The sequence below is a fragment of the Pseudophryne corroboree genome, chromosome 7, assembly GCF_028390025.1.
Source record: "Pseudophryne corroboree isolate aPseCor3 chromosome 7, aPseCor3.hap2, whole genome shotgun sequence".
In the NCBI taxonomy this organism is placed as follows: domain Eukaryota; kingdom Metazoa; phylum Chordata; class Amphibia; order Anura; family Myobatrachidae; genus Pseudophryne; species Pseudophryne corroboree.
In genome coordinates this window covers 165,546,062-165,564,932 of record NC_086450.1, presented here as the reverse complement: position 1 = coordinate 165,564,932, position 18,871 = coordinate 165,546,062, and the positions used below count along the sequence as shown (strand labels likewise).

The 18,871-nt window shown below is 46.2% G+C and overlaps 1 protein-coding gene across 1 annotated transcript in view; it reads left to right on the top strand.

The window, feature by feature from the left end:
• The window catches only part of ORC4 (origin recognition complex subunit 4), a 131,552-nt gene that overhangs the window by 32,357 nt on the left and 80,324 nt on the right, over positions 1-18,871 (top strand). The window contains exons 5-7 of the mRNA XM_063933749.1: positions 16,884-16,959; positions 17,042-17,127; positions 18,569-18,617. Of these exons, the coding sequence (XP_063789819.1) occupies positions 16,884-16,959; positions 17,042-17,127; positions 18,569-18,617 (211 nt within the window). The remainder of the gene's footprint in view (positions 1-16,883; positions 16,960-17,041; positions 17,128-18,568; positions 18,618-18,871) is intronic.

Here is an 18,871-nt window from a genome sequence, read left to right as displayed (position 1 = left end):
CCCAGACCCAGAAGCCCGCTTCTGATACCCCGAAGTCCTCTGCATGGCGGTGGACTGCTAGGCCTGGAGGAAGGTCAGGTGGGGGCGAGACTCCGGCAGTTCAGCCTCGTCTGGGTGTCGTCTGGTCTGGACCCCTGGGTCCTGGATAGAGTATCCAGAGGGTACAGACTGGAGTTTCAGGATCCCCCGCCTCACCGTTTCTTCAAGTCAGGCTTGCCAGCGCTGCTGGCGGACAGGACTATTCTGCTGGAGGCCATCAGAAAATTGGTGGTATCAGAGGTCATTGTTCAGGTCCCTCGTCAGCAGTGACACACGGGTTATTATTCAAACCTTTTTGTTGTACCGAAACCGGATGGTTCGGTACGGCCTATTCTAAATGTAAAATCTTTGAACCCTTATCTCAAGGAGTTCAAATTCAAGATGGAATCTCTGCGAGCTGTCATTTCGGGGCTGTCCGAGGGGGAGTTCCTGGTGTCCCTGGACATCAAGGATGCTTACCTCCACATTCCCATTTGGGCGCCGCATCAAGTTTATCTCAGGTTTGCGCTGATGGATGATCACTATCGGTTCCAGGCGCTGCCGTTTGGCATTTCAACAGCACCAAGGATCTTCACCAAGGTGATGACGGAGATGATGGTTCTCCTCCACAAACAGGGGGTGAACATAATTCCATATCTGGACGATCTCCTGATCAAGGCGTTTTCCAGGGAGAGGTTGTTGCGGTCCATCGCACTCACGACACAGCTGCTCAGGACGTACGGTTGGATCCTGAATCTTCTGAAGTCTCATCTGGAGCCGACAAGGCGGCTGTCTTTCCTGGGAATGATCCTCGACATGGAAGTGCAGAGGGTATTTCTCCCGGCGGAGAAAGCGCTGGCGATTCAGACAATGGTCTGGGATGTCCTAAGGCCTACCCGGGTATCGGTTCATCAATGCATACGTCTCCTGGGGAAGATGCTTGCTGCCTACGAGGCTCTGCAGTACGGCTGGTTTCATGTCCGACCTTTTTAACTGGACCTATTGAACCAGTGGTCGGGCTCTCACCTACACATGCACAAGAGGATATGCCTGTTTCCAAAAGCCAGGATTTCACTCCTCTGGTGGCTGCAACTTCCAAACCTTCTGGAAGGGCGACTGTTCGGAATTCAAGACTGGATCCTTTTAACCACAGATGCAAGTCTAAGAGGTTGGGGAGCAGTCGCTCTGGGAGAAACCTTTCAGGGACGGTGGTCGACTCAAGGGTCGCTTCTCCCGATAAACATTTTGGAACTCAGGGCCGTGTACAACGCCCTTCTGCAAGCAGCACAGCTTCTGCAGCATCGGGCTGTACAGGTGCAGTCGGACAATGTGTCCACAGTGGCTTACATAAACCGACAAGGCGGAACGAAGAGCAGGGCTGCCATGGCAGAGGTGTCAAAAATTCTCAGCTGGGCAGAAAGGCACGCGGTGGCGATGTCTGCAATCTTCATTCCGGGTGTAGACAACTGGGAAGCAGACTTCCTCAGCAGACACGATCTCCATCCAGGGGAGTGGGGTCTCCATCCGGAGGTGTTCGAGGAGGTAACCGGTTGTTGGGGGGTTCCCCACATAGACATGATGGCCTCACGCCTCAACAAAAAGCTACGGAGGTACTGTTCAAGGTCAAGAGCCTCAGAGGCGGGGGCGGTGGACGCACTGGTAACACTGTGGGTGTTCAAGTCAGTGTATGTGTTCCCTCCACTTCCTCTGATACCAAGGGTTCTTCAACTCGTGAGAAGAACAAAGGTCCTGGCAATCCTCATTGCAACGGACTGGCCAAGGAGGGCTTGGTACGCGGATCTGCTGGGTCTTCTGCTGGAAGATCCACGGCCTTTACCTCTTCGGGAGGATCTGCTTCTGCAGGGGCTGTTCGCTTATCACGACTTACCGTGGCTACGTTTGACGGCATGGCGGTTGAACGCCAGATCTCAGCTCGGAAGGGTATCCAGAGTGAGGTAATTCCTACCGTGATACAGGCCAGAAAGGGGGTAACGTCTAAGCATTACCATCGCATTTGGAAAAAATTTGTTTCTTGGTGTGAGGCCAAGAAGTTTCCGGCGGTGGAGTTTCAACTTGGTCGTTTTCTCCTTTTCCTGCAAGCGGGGGTGGATATGGGACTGATACTGGGTTCCATCAAGGTCCAGATCTCTGCTTTGTCCATCTTCTTACAAAATCAATTGGCTGTTCTTCCTTAAGTTCAGACCTTTTTGAAAGGGGTTCTACACATCCAGCCTCCCTTTGTGGCGCCTATGGCTCCATGGGATCTGTATGTGGTGCTGCAGTTCCTGCAATCTGCTTGGTTTGAGCCTCTACTGGAGGCTGATCTCAAGTTTCTCCCGTGGAAGGCGGTCACTGTGTTGGACTTGGCTTCTGCACGTCGCGTGTCAGAATTGGGGGCTTTATCTTGTAATAGTCCCTATCTAATCTTCCATGAAGATAGGGCGGAACTTAGGACTCGTCCACAGTTCCTGCCTAAGGTTGTGTCGGTTTTTCACATCAACCAACCTATTGTGGTGCCAGTAGCTACTGACTCCTCAATTACTTCAAAGGCCTTGGATGTAGTGAGGACTTTGAAGATTTACGTGAAGAGGACGGCTCGTCATAGGAAAAGTGACTCTCTGTTTGTTCTCTATGATCCAAAGAAAATTGGATGTCCTGCTTCTAAGCAGTCGATTTCACGCTGGATCAGGTTCACTATCCAGCATGCTTATTCCACGGCAGGACTGCCGTATCCGAAATCTGTAAAGGCCCACTCTACTCGTAAGGTGGGCTCTTCCTGGGCGGCTGCCCGGGGTGTCTCGGCTGTACAACTCTGTCGAGCAGCTACTTAGTCTGGGTCGAACACGTTTGCCAAGTTTTACAAGTTCGATACACTGGCCTCTGATGACCTCAAGTTTGGTCAAGCAGTGTTGCAGGAGCCTCCGCGCTCTCCCTCCCGTTCTGGGAGCTTTGGTACATCCCCATGGTACTAATATGGACCCCAGCATCCCCTAGGACGTAAGAGAAAATAGGATTTTTGTTACCTACCGGTAAATCCTTTTCTCGTAGTCCATAGAGGATGCTGGGCCCGCCCAGCGCTTCGTTTTCCTGCATTTGTTTTCTGGTTCAGTGTTACTTGGTTCCTAGGTAAGGTCTGCGTTATTTACTGTTTCAGTTGTTGCTGAAGTTATTCCGGCACGTTGGCCGGATTTTCATGTTTGTGTGAGCTGGTATGAATCTCGCCACTATCTGTGTAATTCCTTCTCTCGAAGTATGTTGTCTCCTCGGGCACAGTTTCTAGACTGAGTCTGGTATGAGGGGCATAGAGGGATGAGCCAGCCCACACCTTTAAATTTTTAAAGTGCCAATGGCTCCTGGTGGACCCGTCTATACCCCATGGTACTAATATGGACCCCAGCATCCTCTACGGACTACGAGAAAAGGATTTACCGGTAGGTAAACAAAATCCTATTTTTACAGGAAGGCTGCTGGCAACAGCCACCCTGCTTCGTGGGACTAAGGGGGAGTAGTGTCCGTCCTGAGGGGTCTTATCCACTATCTTCGCTGACAGGACACTGAGCTCCTGAGGGGATCGAACGTTCCCCGCCACAGGGGATTGCTCACCCCGGCACCATGCCGCCACCCCCTTACAGAGCCAGAAGATCAGTGGCGAGTCAGTCACCATCCCCCCTGGCAAGCGGTGAGCCGGTGTGAAGATGGCGTCAACAGGGTATGGAGCACAGTACTAACTGCGCTCCGGGGCTCAGCAGTACATAGTGTGGCGCTGTGAGGGTCGTCCTGAGCCAGCGCCTACACTGACCTCAAAGCCTGTCAGGGTCCCAGGATCGCTGCCAGCATCATTCCTCAGGCCAGTATATTCTCCATAAGAGCGGAAAGACAGCGCCATTAAGGGGGCGGAGCGTCTGCTCAGAGCGGACCCAGCAGCGTTCAGCGCCATTTTCCTGTCTGCAGAAACGCTGTCAACTCCAGCTATCTCTCACGGTAACAGGCGGTTGTAGAAGGGGGTGGAGGCTGTGTACAGACTGTGTAACCTATTAAGGTACACAGTCAGCGCTGGTTGGGGTCTCCTTATACCTTGAAAGCGCTGTGTCTTGGTTGGCTCCAATCTCTGTGTCTCTCTTGCCATTCTTGGGGTTGAAACTCTGCCTATCCTCCCCTGTGTGTGTGTGTGTGTGGAGTGTCTGGGGTCTCCATTTAGCTATGTTCAGGGACTCTGTGTCATATGCTGCAGAGGATATGTCCTCTCAGGATGATCTCATTCCATGTAATCAGGATTGCACTGATACCAGCAAGGGAGCCTGAATGGTTATCCTCTATCAAATCTATGATTTCTCAGATTTCTACTAGGGTTGCACAGAATGAATGTGCAACTCAGGTTTTACAGAACTCTATGGCAGTTTGGTCCGGTTCTGTTCCCTCAGGGCCATCCTCTGTAGGTTCCCACAAACGTGCTCTTGACCAGATTATGCAAGATGACCCGGATACCGATTCTGATTTTTTATATATATATATATATATATATATATATATATATATATATATATATATATATATATATATATATATATATATATATAATTTCTCTGGCTGGGTCCACAGGATTATCCACAGGATAACATTGGGATATTGTCGAGCGACAGCGAAAATGGCACCAACACGGTCACAAGCTTTCTGGCCTCCCAGGATGCATTGGGGCCTCCACTATATAGTCCCGCCCACTGACTCAGTCAGATCAGTTTTTTGCTTGGTGCGGCAGGAAGCCGCATGGTCAGGGCTGCTGTGAAAGCAGCCTCAAGTTTTCATTACTTTATTTTTATAGACTTACTGTTTTGGTTTGAGCGACTTCTCTTAACAGCGTCTTAAACGTGTATTAGAAAGAGTCGCTCCAACAACTCCCCACCGGGTCGCAACAACGCTTACCTTCGCGGTACAGTGCTGTCTCGACGGGCGTCTGTGTCGGATGTTCTAGCAGGTCCAGCAGACGTTACCAGGCTGTGGCCGGAGCATGGGGAGACAGTGAGTATATGGACTTCCTCTTACTAGAGGGGTCAGGACACAGCTACGCTGATTTGGTGGAGACTACAAACAGCGTGTTGATGCGCCGAACATCTCGAGTGTGACAGCGCTACGCTCCGGGGATCATAAGCGCCAGGACTAGGTGAGGCTGCGATCCTGGGAGTTTAAGTCAACAGGGGGTTTCAGACGCTCTCCTGGCCGTCCCTCCTCCGAGTTCATGGCCAGTTCCCGCGGGTCTCTCGTTTCATGAACTGAATGACCTCACTTCCGGCTCAGACGCTACCACGAGGGTTCTCGGTCGCAGCTTAGACGCTGCGGTTGTGTACACTGGATATAAACCCGCCCAGACCGAGTCGCAGGCCTTTAGTGTCTGCATGCACGTGGAGTCGCTCAGCGTCCGTGTCCGTTGGTGAGCGTCCGTGTCCGTTATCAGTTACCAAGAGCGGCAGTGTACACCAGTAGCGTCTGAATCCACTCAGCGTCTTTCGAGCGTCTTTGCTTGGATATGGAAGTGTGGTGAGTCTCCCTGTATCCCGCTCCCTGGAGGCAGGGTATACAGTACTAAAAATTCCTTCTACTTCTTAGTGTGCACTGTTAATTTTTAGTACCTATTGCATATGAGACCTGTATATTACTGTGTTTTCTGCATGTTATATTGAAAAAGAACCAGTTAAACAGAAGTACAATTTTCCTACTTATGAATAAGTTATTATGGAGGTTGTATTCTCATATGACAATGTCTAATGCTTTAACATGTGACTGACTGCTAGTATGTGTGCTGACGTTTCTGTGTAATGTCAGTCCTGTTCTGACCCTCAAATCAGGTGCACTGTGGTCAGATTGATTTCACCTCTATATACTGATTATAGGGTGTGGTTCAGTCACAAAATTGTGTAGTCAATATCAGAAAAAATGTCTGTGAGCGGCAAAAGTGATGAGGAGAATTTGTCGAGCACTCCTACAGCCCTAACATGCTTATCTTGTAAGTCAGGGGTAATTGATATGATTCAATTGGTCACTTATGAGGGTTTGTGTGCAAACTGTTTCGCTTTTCAGCGAAGTAAAAAACAGGAGTTAGTTCAACCTCCAGTAGAGCCACCATGGAATATGTTCGCAAAGACTCTGTCTTCAATAGCGGACAGATAACTCCAGTAGCACCACCTCAAGGGTTAGGTTACACTATGAACCCATACATGCAGCTCCCTTCCTATGGTTTGGTTCCAGTAGCCTCTACAAGCAACCAAGGGGTAGGTAAGACTAAGACAGATACGTCTGTATGGCAGACTACACAAGAGGAGACATCGGATGATGATGCGGAAACAATAGATTCAACTCCGTATGATGATCAGTCGCAGAGCTTTAGTTCAGATGATGTAGATGAACTCATTAATGCAGTAAAGGCTGTGCTTTCTCTGGAAGAACCAGCCAAGACAGCGTTAAAAGCAAAAGCACCTGTATTCAAACGAGCAAAGTCAGTGAAAGCTGAATTTCCAGTGTCAGAAGAGTTGACGGAAATGATGGATGAGTCTTGGGCAGCGCCCGGTAAAAAGTATAAGATTCCTAGGAGATGGGATTCTTATTATCCATTTCCTGCTGGAGATTGTTCGAAGAGAGAAGTTCCTCCAAAAGTAGATGCACATGTTCTGCGACTCGTGCACAAATCTGCTTTGCCACTGTCCTCTACCTCTTTGAATGATGTCACAGACAGGAGGGTAGAGAGCCTATTGAAAAATATTTTTTTCTCTTATGGGTGCAGTGGTAAGACCTGCTATGGCTTCGGCCTGGGTAGCAAAGGCAATGGGCGAATGGATAGAGGAACTAGAGAATGACATCCCCTCTCCTACTAGGGAGCAAGAGGATCGTCTTTGCCGTTTAAGACAATCTGCCCAGTATTTAGAAGAAGCAGCCTTTGATGTAGGCACTGTTGCTTCTAAAGCTTCAGCCCTGGCAGTAGTCGCTCGCAGAGCAGTCTGGCTAGGGACCTGGAAGGCAGATGCGGAGTCCAAGAAGGAATTGGAAGCATTGCCTTTCGTGGGTAATATATTATTTGGAAAACCTTTATCGGATATCCTAGAGTCAGAGGCTGAATCGAAGAAGGTCAGATTTCCGGCTACCTACAACCCTAAGTCCAAGGGTTTAAAATTTCGCTCATTTCGCTGGCAAAGCAAAGCGAAAGGTAAAGAGGAGCCTAAACAACCCCAGTTTAAATCCAGGGGTAGGAAGCAGTGGGCTAGCAAAAAGCCAGCTTCCAAACCTGAACAGAAGCCCTCAGCCTGAAGAGACGGGCCTCCGCCTGGAGGATTCCAGGGTTGGGGGCCGACTCCTGCAATTTGCACACACATGGCAACAGTCAACAACAGATGCCTGGGTGCAGAAGGTAGTATCTCAGGGGTATGGGTTCCCATTCAGGAGGCAGCCTCCTCAAAGATTTTTTTGCACCAGCCCGTCTCGTATAGAGTCGAAGGCCAATGCCCTGCAAGAAGCAGTCCAAAAATTACTGCAGTCAGGTGTGATTGTCCCAGTACCTCCATCACAAAAGGGACAGGGGTATTACTCCAATCTGTTTCTAATCCAGAAACCGAATGGGTCATATCGACCAATTCTAAATCTGAAGATGTTGAACAATTACATATGGATCCCGAAGTTCCACATGGAGACGTTACGCTCCATAATGTTGGCTATGGAACCGGGAGACTATATGGTATCTCTGGATGTGCGGGAGGGATGCTTACCTACATGTGCCTATAGCACTATCACATCAGTGTTACCTCAGGTTTGCCATCCTCAAGGAACACTTCCAGTTCCAAGCTCTGCCCTTCGGGCTAGCTACAGCACCCAGGGTGTTTACCAAGATCATGGTGGTTATGGCAGCTTGTCTGCACAAACAAGGGATAAGGATATTCCCATACCTAGACGACCTATTAATCTTAGCACAGTCGCAAGATTTACTGTTGAGCCATCTCCAACAGACGATAGTTTGTTTACAGAGACACGGGTGGCTCATAAATTGGGAGAAGTCGTCCCTGAATCCATCACAGCGGATGGTTCATTTGGGAGCCATATTGGATTCAGACCTACAGAGAGTTCTCTTACCAGAGAAGAAAATAGTCAAGGTGCAGGTCATGGCTCAGGAAGCATTGCAAGCCCAGACAATGTCAGTCCATGCAGCAATGCGACTGTTGGGTCTGATGGTATCAACGTTCGACATGGTGGAATATGCGCAATTCCACTCCAGACCATTGCAGCATCTCATTTTGACAAAATGGAACGGAAATCATCAAACAATAAAGAAGCAGATGATAAAGATTCCAGTAAATGTAAAAAGGTCTCTAGCATGGTGGCTACAGACAGACCATTTAAACAAGGGGAGACCCTTTTGGATAAAAGAGTGGCAAGTCCTGACGACAGATGCAAGCCTGCAAGGTTGGGGGGCGGTACTCTGAAGCCTATGGTTCCAGGGAAAATGGGCCGCAAGGGAAAGTCGCCTGCCGATAAATCTGTTAGAAATAAGAGCCATTTACTTGGCCCTAGTTCAGGCAAAGGACAATCTACAAGGAAGACCAGTCCAGATCCGCTCAGACAATGCGACGGCAGTAGCATACCTAAATCATCAAGGAGGGACTCACAGCAAGAGTCTGATGGAGGAAGTAACTCCCATTCTAAAGTGGGCAGAACTCCATCTCCCAGCATTGTCAGCAGTATTTGTCCCGGGTGTACTAAATTGGGAAGCGGATTTTCTCAGTCGGCACACCATTCAGGAAACCGAATGGGCACTACACCCAGAAGTGTTTCAGACACTGGTGAACAGATGGGGTCTACCGGAGATAGACCTTATGGCGTCTCGTCTAAACAACAAAGTTACGAGGTACGGATCAAGAACAAGGGACCCAGGAGCAGTCCTGGTAGACGCACTGTCAGTAGAATGGAGGTTTCAGCTGGCATATCTGTTCCCTCCAATATCTCTGTTACCCAGAGTAGTGAGAAAGATAAAACAGGCAAAAGGAGCGATCATTCTAATAGCTCCAGCTTGGCCAAGAAGGCATTGGTACACAGATCTGTTGAGAATGTCCGTGGAAGCACCGATACTGCTCCCTCAACGTCCAGATCTGTTAATGCAGGGTCCTTGTTGTCACAGTCATCTGGATCGCCTGTCTTTGACGGCGTGGCTGTTGAAACCTCTATCTTAGAGGCTAAAGGATTTTCAAAGCAAGTAATCCAAACCATGCTTAGAGCAAGAAAGCCTTCTTCGGCCCGTGTATATCATAGAATATGGCAAGCCTATATTCATTGGTGTTCTGGAAAAAATTACAATCCGAGATCTTTTAAAGTACCTAGAATTTTGGATTTCCTGCAGGCAGGATTGGATAAAGGGTTGAAGGTTGCTTCCTTGAGGGTGCAAGTCTCAGCATTGACTGTATGGTTTCAGCAGAAGATTGCTGACCTACAGGATGTACGTACATTTTTCCAAGGAGTAGTACATATTCAACCTCCATTTGTTCCTCCTGCAGCTCTCTGGGATTTGAATTTAGTTCTTAAATTTCTCCAGGGTCCTTTGTTTGAACCACTTGAGAGAGCGGATCTTAAGTGGTTAACGGTTAAAGTTATTTTTTTACTGGCAATGGCGTCAGCCAGAAGAGTGTCAGATTTAGGAGCATTATCATGTAAGTCTCCTTTCCTAAGTTTTTTTCCAGACAGAGCAGTTCTCAGAACGAGATCTAGTTATCTTCCAAAGGTGGTATCAAAGTTTCACCTGAATGAAGAGATTGTAGTCCCAGCTTTTCAGGTATTGGGACTATCTGCGGGAGAAGCGTCGCTGGACGTGGTCCGGGCTTTAAAAATCTACATGGATCGTACTAGTGCCATCAGGAAAACAGATTCCCTCTTCATCCTCTACGGATTCCATAGGAGAGGTTGGCCTGCTAGTAAACAGACGCTGGCGAGATGGCTCCGAATGGTAATATCTGAAGCTTATTCTCATGCAGATCTCCTTATTCCGGCTAATGTCTCTGCACACTCTACACGTAAGGTAGGTCCTTCTTGGGCAGCACAACAGGGTGCATCAGCAGAACAGATACGTAAGGCAGCCACATGGTCTTCCATAAACACATTCATCAGACATTATGCCTTGGATACTTTTGCCTCTCATGACGCAGACTTCGGGCGAAAGGTCCTCCTGTGCAATCAGGAGCGTCCCCACCACTAAAATGGCTTTGGGAATCCCAATGTTATCCTGTGGATAATCCTGTGGACCCAGCCAGAGAAATGAACGTTATGGTAAGAACTTACCGTTGATAACGTGATTTCTCTTATGTCCACAGGTATCCACAGGGATCCCACCCGGACGCATCTGATTTGAGGATCTAGACAAACACTAAAAACCTCTTCCTTCTTGTATGGAAGGGTGTGCATGTGTGTTCTTATCGCCTGTACAGGTCTCTACCTAATGTTCCTGCCTATAATCGCTGTGGAAAGAACTGATCTGACTGAGTCAGTGGGCGGGACTATATAGTGGAGGCCCCAATGCATCCTGGGAGGCCAGAAAGCTTGTGACCGTGTTGGTGCCATTTTCGCTGTCGCTCGACAATATCCCAATGTTATCCTGTGGATACCTGTGGACATAAGAGAAATCACGTTATCAACGGTAAGTTCTTACCATAACGTTCATATATAAATGTGTGGAACCAAATCACAGCCATCAACGCTGCAACGTTTCGGCCTTTTATCAGCCAGTCCTCAGGTGGGACAGGCTGAATAAAGCCTGAAACGTTGCAGAGTTAATGGCTGTGATTTGATTCATAAAGTAGTCCGCTGAATGCCGCATCTCGTTCATGTACATCCATTATAGTGAGCACCGCGGTATGTTGACAGAGGAGAGGGAGTGCACTGATCGCTATATATGGTAAAGTATTCACCCCCCCCCCCTTTGCATTTTTCATGTTTTGTTACCTCACAAGCTGGAATTAAAATGGATTGTTTGAAGGTTTGCATCATTTCATTCACAGAACATGGCTACAACTTTGAAGATTTTTTGTAAAAAAAATGTTTATTGTGAAGCAAACAACAAATCGGACAAAATAACAGAAAACTTCAGCATGCATAACTATTCACCCCCCCTAAAGTCAGTACTTTGTAGAGCCACTTTTTGCGCCAATTTCAGCTTCAAGTCGCTTTGGATAAGTTTCTATGAGCTTGCCACATCTTGCCACTGGGAATTTTGCCCATTCATCAAGACAAATCTGCTCCAGCTCCTTCATGTTGGATGGTTTCCGCTTGTGAACAGCAATCTTCAAGTCTCACCACAGATTCTCAATTGGATTGAGATCTGGGCTTTGACTAGGCCATTCCAACACATTTAAATGTTTCCCCTTAAACCACTTGAGTGTTGCTTTAGCAGTATGCTTCGAGTCATTGTCCTGCTGGAAGGTGAACCTCCGTCCCAGTCTCAAATCACAGGCAGACTGAAACAGGTTTTGCTCAAGAATATCCCTGTATTTAGCACCATCCATCTTTCCCTTGACTCGAAACAGTTTCCCTGTACCTGGTGCTGAAAAACATCCCCACAGCATGATGCTGCCACCACCATGTTTCACTGTGGGGATGGTGTTCTTGGGGTGATGGGATGTGTTGGGTTTGCACCAGACATAGCGTTTACCTTGGTGGCCGAAAAGTTCACTTTTAGTCTCCTCTGACCAGATCACCTTCCTCCATACATTAGGGGAGTTGTCCACATGCCTTTTGGCAAACTCAAAATGTGCCTTCTTATTTTTAACATTAAGTAATGGCTTTTTTCTGGCCACTCTTTTATAAAGCCCAGCTCTATGGAGTGTACGGCTTATTGTGGTCACATGCGCAGATACACCAGTCTCTGCTGTGGAACTCTGCAGCTCCTTCAGGGTTACATTTTGGTCTCTGTGCTGCCTCTCTGATGCCCTCCTTGCCCGGTCTGTGAGTTTTGGTGGCCGGCCCTCTCTTGGCAGGTTTATTGTGGTACCATGTCCTTTCCATTTGAAGATGATGTATTTGATGGATTTCCGGGGGATCATCAAAGATTTGGATATTTATTTATTTATTTTTTTATAATCCAACCCTGACTTGTACTTCTCCACAACTTTGTCCCTGACTTGTTTGGAGAGCTCCTTGGTCTTCATGGTGTGATGCCTCTTGCTTAGTGGTGTTGCAGCCTCTGGGGCCTTTCAGAAAAGGTGTGTTTATACTGACAGATCATGTGACACTTAGATTGCACACAGGTGGACTTCATTTTACTGATTATGTAACTTCTGAAGGTAATCAGTTGTACCAGAACTTTTGAGGGGGTGAGTACAGAGGCACATGCCAATTTTACAATTTTTATTTATAAAAATAATTTTTCATATAAATTTTTCTCATTTCACTTCACCAATTTTAGAGTATTTTGTGCATGTCCATCACATAAAATTCAGATATTTTTTTTTTAAAATTAATTAAATTACAGGTTGTAATGTAACAAAATATGTAAAAAGCCAAGGGGGTGAATACTTTAGCAAGGCACCATGTAGTTATGTATTTATGTGTGTGTGTGTGTGTGTGTGTGTGTGTGTGTGTGTGTGTATATATATATATATATATATATATATATATATATATATATATACACACACACAAACAGGAAATTCGGCACTCACCATAGCAAGCTCACTTGTCCTCACAACATCAATAAATAAATGATGGGGGTTTAGTTAGTAAGTTGGCCAGTGCACAGAAGCCTGCAAACCACTCGCCAAGGTACCCCACCTTCTTGCAGGTCCTACACTATCACAAAGTCTTAAAAATTAAATATAAATAAATATATATATATATATATATATATATATATATATATATATATATATATATATATATATATAATCCACTACGGACTACGAGAAATAGAATTACCGGTGAGTAAATTCTTATAATATATATATATATATATATATATATATATATATATATATATATATATATATATATATATATATATAATGTGTGTGTATATATATATATATGTAGAGAGAGAGAGAGAGAGAGATATAGATATATATAATTATACACACATGTGATGCTTGTGGCACTGCCATTAACCAAATAGCTGGCGCAGTGCCCTCCTAGGTTCCCGTCGGCGACAGGTCCAACATATAGCAGAAGAGGCGGCACTCGGTAATAGTCACATGGTAAGGCAGGTTACAGCAGCAATGTTTCAAAGTTTTACTTCGACCTCAGGTTGCAACAAATACGATAGTGAACATACCTTATAAATGTCCCCACTATGTGCACACGTGCTCTGGCGCGGGTCCGGGATGAGGACTCCCTCTGATGACGTCAACACTCGTCGCCCAGGCAACCAGTTACAACAACACACATGTAAATTGAACATACATAGCAACACTAAACACTGTATGTGGATCTTGAGGTATTCCTATACAAAAAGCGGGTGCCACAATATATACAATGAAAGAAGACATAAACATACAATAGAATAAAGACAGACATATTAATAACGAATGAATCACTGAGCAGAGCAATCAAACATTACATAGAGACACAATGTGCCCCTCTGAACAATACCATATGCACAAAAGAAACATGCATATACTGTGTCAAACTTGCATCAAAAGCCATTGCAACAGCATATAAATAGATTAAATTGTGATTAAAGGAAACAATACAGGTCTAAGGTTTCAAGTATTTTAATATTTATCAGTGGTCTCAGTTGTCTATTTATCATTCAGTATTTGTGGCATATCCCCAGAAATAATTAGTAGCATGTTGTTTTATAAAAAAAAATACACCACAGCACTATATGTAGAAATTTATATGAGAATGATGCAATTAGTTGCCCAGTCCAAGGCCATTTTGTGTGGAGAGATAGGAGGCAGCCAGCGGGGTTCATCTGAGGCTGGGAGTGCGAGCCCACAGTGCTGAATGCTGTACACATTGTGTTCTTCCTTTTCAGCTGTAAAACAGTCTTATTGTGATTACAACACATGTTAGTTTCTCTAACGTCCTAAGTGGATGCTGGGGACTCCGTAAGGACCATGGGGAATAGCGGCTCCGCAGGAGACTGGGCACATCTAAAGAAAGCTTTAGGACTATCTGGTGTGCACTGGCTCCTCCCCCTATGACCCTCCTCCAAGCCTCAGTTAGATCTCTGTGCCCGAACGAGAAGGGTGCACACTAGGGGCTCTCCTGAGCTTCTTAGTGAAAGTTTTAGTTTAGTGCATCAATGCACAAGGGTTCTGGGTAAAATGGTGGCTTCCTACGAAGCAATCCCATTCGGCAGATTCCACGCAAGAACTTTCCAGTGGGACCTGCTGGACAAATGGTCCGGGTCGCTTCTTCAGATGCATCAGCGGATAACCCTGTCACCAAGGACAAGGGTGTCCCTCCTGTGGTGGTTGCAGAGTGCTCATCTTCTAGAGGGCCGCAGATTCGGCATTCAGGACTGGGTCCTGGTGACCACGGATGCCAGCCTGCGAGGCTGGGGAGCAGTCACACAGGGAAGGAATATCCAGGGCTTATGGTCAAGCCTGGAGACATCACTTCACATAAATATCCTGAAGCTAAGGGACATTTACAATGCTCTAAGCTTAGCAAGACCTCTGCTTCAAGGTCAGCCGGTGTTGATCCAGTCGGACAACATCACGGCAGTCACCCACGTAAACAGACAGGGTGGCACAAGAAGCAGGTGGGCAATGGCAGAAGCTGCAAGGATTCTTCGCTGGGCGGAAAATCATGTGATAGCACTGTCGGCAGTATTCATTCCGGGAGTGGACAACTGGGAAGCAGACTTCCTCAGCACGACCTCCACCCGGGAGAGTGGGGACTTCACCCAGAAGTCTTCCACATGACTATAAACCGTTGGGAAAAACTCGACCGGTATTGCGCCAGGTCCAGGGACCCTCAGGCAATAGCTGTAGACGCTCTGGTAACACCGTGGGTGTACCAGTCAGGGTATGTGTTCCCTCCTCTGCCTCTCATACCCAAGGTACTGAGATTGATAAGATGGAGAGGAGAAAGCACTATATTCGTGGCTCCGGATTGGCCAAGAAGGACTTGGTAACCGGAACTTCAAGAGATGCTCACGGAGGATCCGTGGCCTCTACCTCTAAGAAGGGACCTGCTCCAGCAAGGACCCTGTCTGTTCCAAGACTTACCGCGGCTGCGTTTGACGGCATGGCGGTTGAACGCCGGATCCTGAAGGAAAAAAGGCATTCTGGATGAAGTCATCCCTATCCTGATCAAAGCCAGGAAGGATGTAACCGCAAAAACATTATCACCGCAATTGGCGAAAATATGTTGCGTGGTGCGAGGCCAGTAAGGCCCGACGGAGGAAATTCAACTGGGTCGATTCCTACATTTCCTGCAAACAGCAGTGTCTATGGGCTTGAAATTGGGGTCCATTAAGGTTCAAATTTCGGCCCTGTCAATTTTCTTCCAAAAAGAACTAGCTTCAGTCCCTGAAGTTCAGACGTTTGTAAAAGGGGTACTGCATATACAGCCTCCTTTTGTGCCTCCAGTGGCACTTTGGGATCTCAATGTAGTTTTGGGTTCCAAAAGTCACATTGGTTTGAACCACTTAAATCTGTGGAGTTAAAATATCTCACATGGAAAGTGGTCATGCTGTTGGCCCTGGCCTGGGCCAGGCGCGTGTCAGAATTGGCGGCTTTATCCTAAAAAAGCCCTTATCTGATTTTCCATTCGGACAGGGCGGAATTGAGGACTCGTCCTAAGTTTCTCCCTAAGGTGGTTTCAGCGTTTCACCTGAACCAACCTATTTGTGGTGCCTGCGGCTACTAGGGACTTGGAGGACTCCAAGTTGCTAGACGTTGTCAGGGCCCTGAAAATATATGTTTCCAGGACGGCTGGAGTCAGGAAATCTGACTCGCTGTTTATCCTGTATGCACCCAACAAGTTGGGTGCTCCTGCTTCCAAGCAGACTATTGCTCGTTGGATTTGTAGTACAATTCAGCTTGCACATTCTGTGGCAGGCCTGCCACAGCCAAAAATCTGTAAATGCCCACTCCACAAGGAAGGTGGGCTCATCTTGGGCGGCTGCCCGAGGGGTCTCGGCTTTACAACTTTGCCGAGCAGCTACTTGGTCAGGAGCAAATACGTTTGTAAAATTCTACAAAATTGATATCCTGGCTGAGGAGGACCTGGAGTTCTCTCATTTGGTGCTGCAGAGTCATCCGCACTCTCCCGCCCGTTTGGGAGCTTTGGTATAATCCCCATGGTCCTTACGGAGTCCCCAGCATCCACTTAGGACGTTAGAGAAAATAAGAATTTACTTACCGATAATTCTATTTCTCATAGTCCGTAGTGGATGCTGGGCGCCCATCCCAAGTGCGGATTGTCTGCAATACTGGTACATAGTTATTGTTACAAAAAAATCGGGTTATTGCTGTAGTGAGCCATCTTTTCTAGAGGCTCCTCTGTTATCATGCTGTTAACTGGGTTCAGATCACAAGTTGTACGGTGTGATTGGTGTGGCTGGTATGAGTCTTACCCGGGATTCAAAATCCTTCCTTATTGTGTACGCTCGTCCGGGCACAGTATCCTAACTGAGGCTTGGAGGAGGGTCATAGGGGGAGGAGCCAGTGCACACCAGATAGTCCTAAAGCTTTCTTTAGATGTGCCCAGTCTCCTGCGGAGCCGCTATTCCCCATGGTCCTTACGGAGTCCCCAGCATCCACTACGGACTATGAGAAATAGAATTATCGGTAAGTAAATTCTTATTTTCCCACTCCTAGTACTTTTCTGAACTTGTATGCCTCTTGTATATGAATTTAAATGTATCTGTCTATGTAATAACATAAGTACTTGTTTTCCAGTTGTTACAGGATGCTTTGGAAGAGATACTTGCCATAAAAGAAATTAAGGAGAATGCTTTGCAGGTTCATCTGAACGGTACATGTGTTTTCATAGAGTAGATTAGAGTAAATTTAAATGTCTTTGTATGACAAACTAACATGATGTGTCTTTTATTTAGGTCTTTTACAGATTAATGACAAGATTGCTTTAATGGAAATTACCAGACAATTACACCTAGAGAACGTAGTTGGAGAGAGAGTATTTGTGAGTACTTTGTTCTGCCTCAAATGCAGTTTTGTGTGTATGTACAGTATGTGTGATTGTTGATCTGTTGCAGTCTCTTCCTGAGTGGCATCTATTATTGTTTGTGCTTTGTTTTGGTGCGCCGTCACGAGAATGTTGGAGCTTGAGTTAGAGCAGGGGTGGGGAACCTTTGGCCCCCCAGCTGCTGTTGAACTACACATACCAGCATGTCTTGCTACAGTTTTGCCATTTGGTCATGCTAAAACTGTTGCAGGGCATGCTGGGATGTGTAGTTCAACAACCGCTGGAGGGCCGAAGGTTCCCCATCCCTGAATTAGAGCAACGAATGAACATTACATTTCTTATTAAACTTGGCAAGAGTGGAAGCGAAATCAGAGAGCTGTTGGTGCAAGTTTTCTGTATAATGCTAAGAAGAAAACGGCAGTTTACAAATGGGTAAAAAGCGAGGGAAGAGAAAGTGTCACTGACGAGAGATCAGGATGGCCAGAAATGAGCAGAACTGAAGAAAACATTGCAAACATTTTTTAAATTGTGCATGAAAATCGTCTGCTGACTGTCAGGAACATAGTAGAGCAGTTAAACATCGACACAAAAGATTTTCCTATCTGAGGCTGTGCTCAAAAAGTTATACGGAAAGGACCCAAACATTTTGCCAACAACTCATGTATCTCGCATCACGATAATGCTCCTACTCTCATGGCACTTTCTATGAGGGAGTTTTTAGCTAGTAAAGAAATAACTGTGTTGGAACATCCTCAGTGTTCACAAGGTCTAGCCACCATTGACTTCTGTTCCCAAAGGTAAAGGAAATGTTAAAGGAAGGCATTTTGATAACATCAGGAGTAATCCAACAGCAGCTTTGAAGGCCATTCCACAAAACCAGTTCCAAAATAGTTTTGAAGGGTGGACTAGGCGCTGGCAATGATGCATAGCTTTCCAAACGGTGTACTTTAAAGCCGACCACAATGATATTCAGCAATGCGGTTTCCAGCACTTTTACCACTGTGAGTTACTAAACTTAATTGTCAGACCTCATGCATGTATTTAAGGTTTTAATACATATTGTCATTCATTAGTTGAGTAATACATGAAAGTCTGGTGTTTTGTGGACTGTTCAAGGGTATAGATGTAAAGACACTGGGAGCTAGTGACATCACTGATTCATGAGACATGATGACGTTAGAGTTGTTGGCTTTTTATCTGTCAAATGTGTGGATTTCTTACCTGTGTATGCATTGTATATAAAACCTCTATATGAGCTGGGGTCTTAAACACTCAGCTCAGTATAAAGTACTGCACAGATGTTTATATGAAGCTTGTTCTCAACAGTCCGGTAGTGCTGTAATTTAATTTTGGGGTCCTTTCTTCAGTGTAGACCTTTCATACCCTTTGACTTCTCTACGTACACAACTGGGCTATAACCTTGCATTGTACTTTACAGGGCAGCTTTGCAGAAAATCTTTCCTTTTTACTTGAAGCCTTAAAAACCGGTAAGTGGATTTGTTTTCCCACAAGCTTCTGATTTCTGTGGCACATACAATTTGTAAAGTGACTTTCTTAGTAAAGCTTACAGGGTAGTGTTTTATGGGGTTTCATATGCATTACCAGGCATGTTTATTCAAGTCTCTCTGGTGGGGTAATGGCATGCAAAAATGGTTTCAGCAATAATGTGCCATTGTTGTATCCACTCATCACTTTATTGCTGTATTTTTAACATCGGATTCAGTTACATTTTAGCATTTAT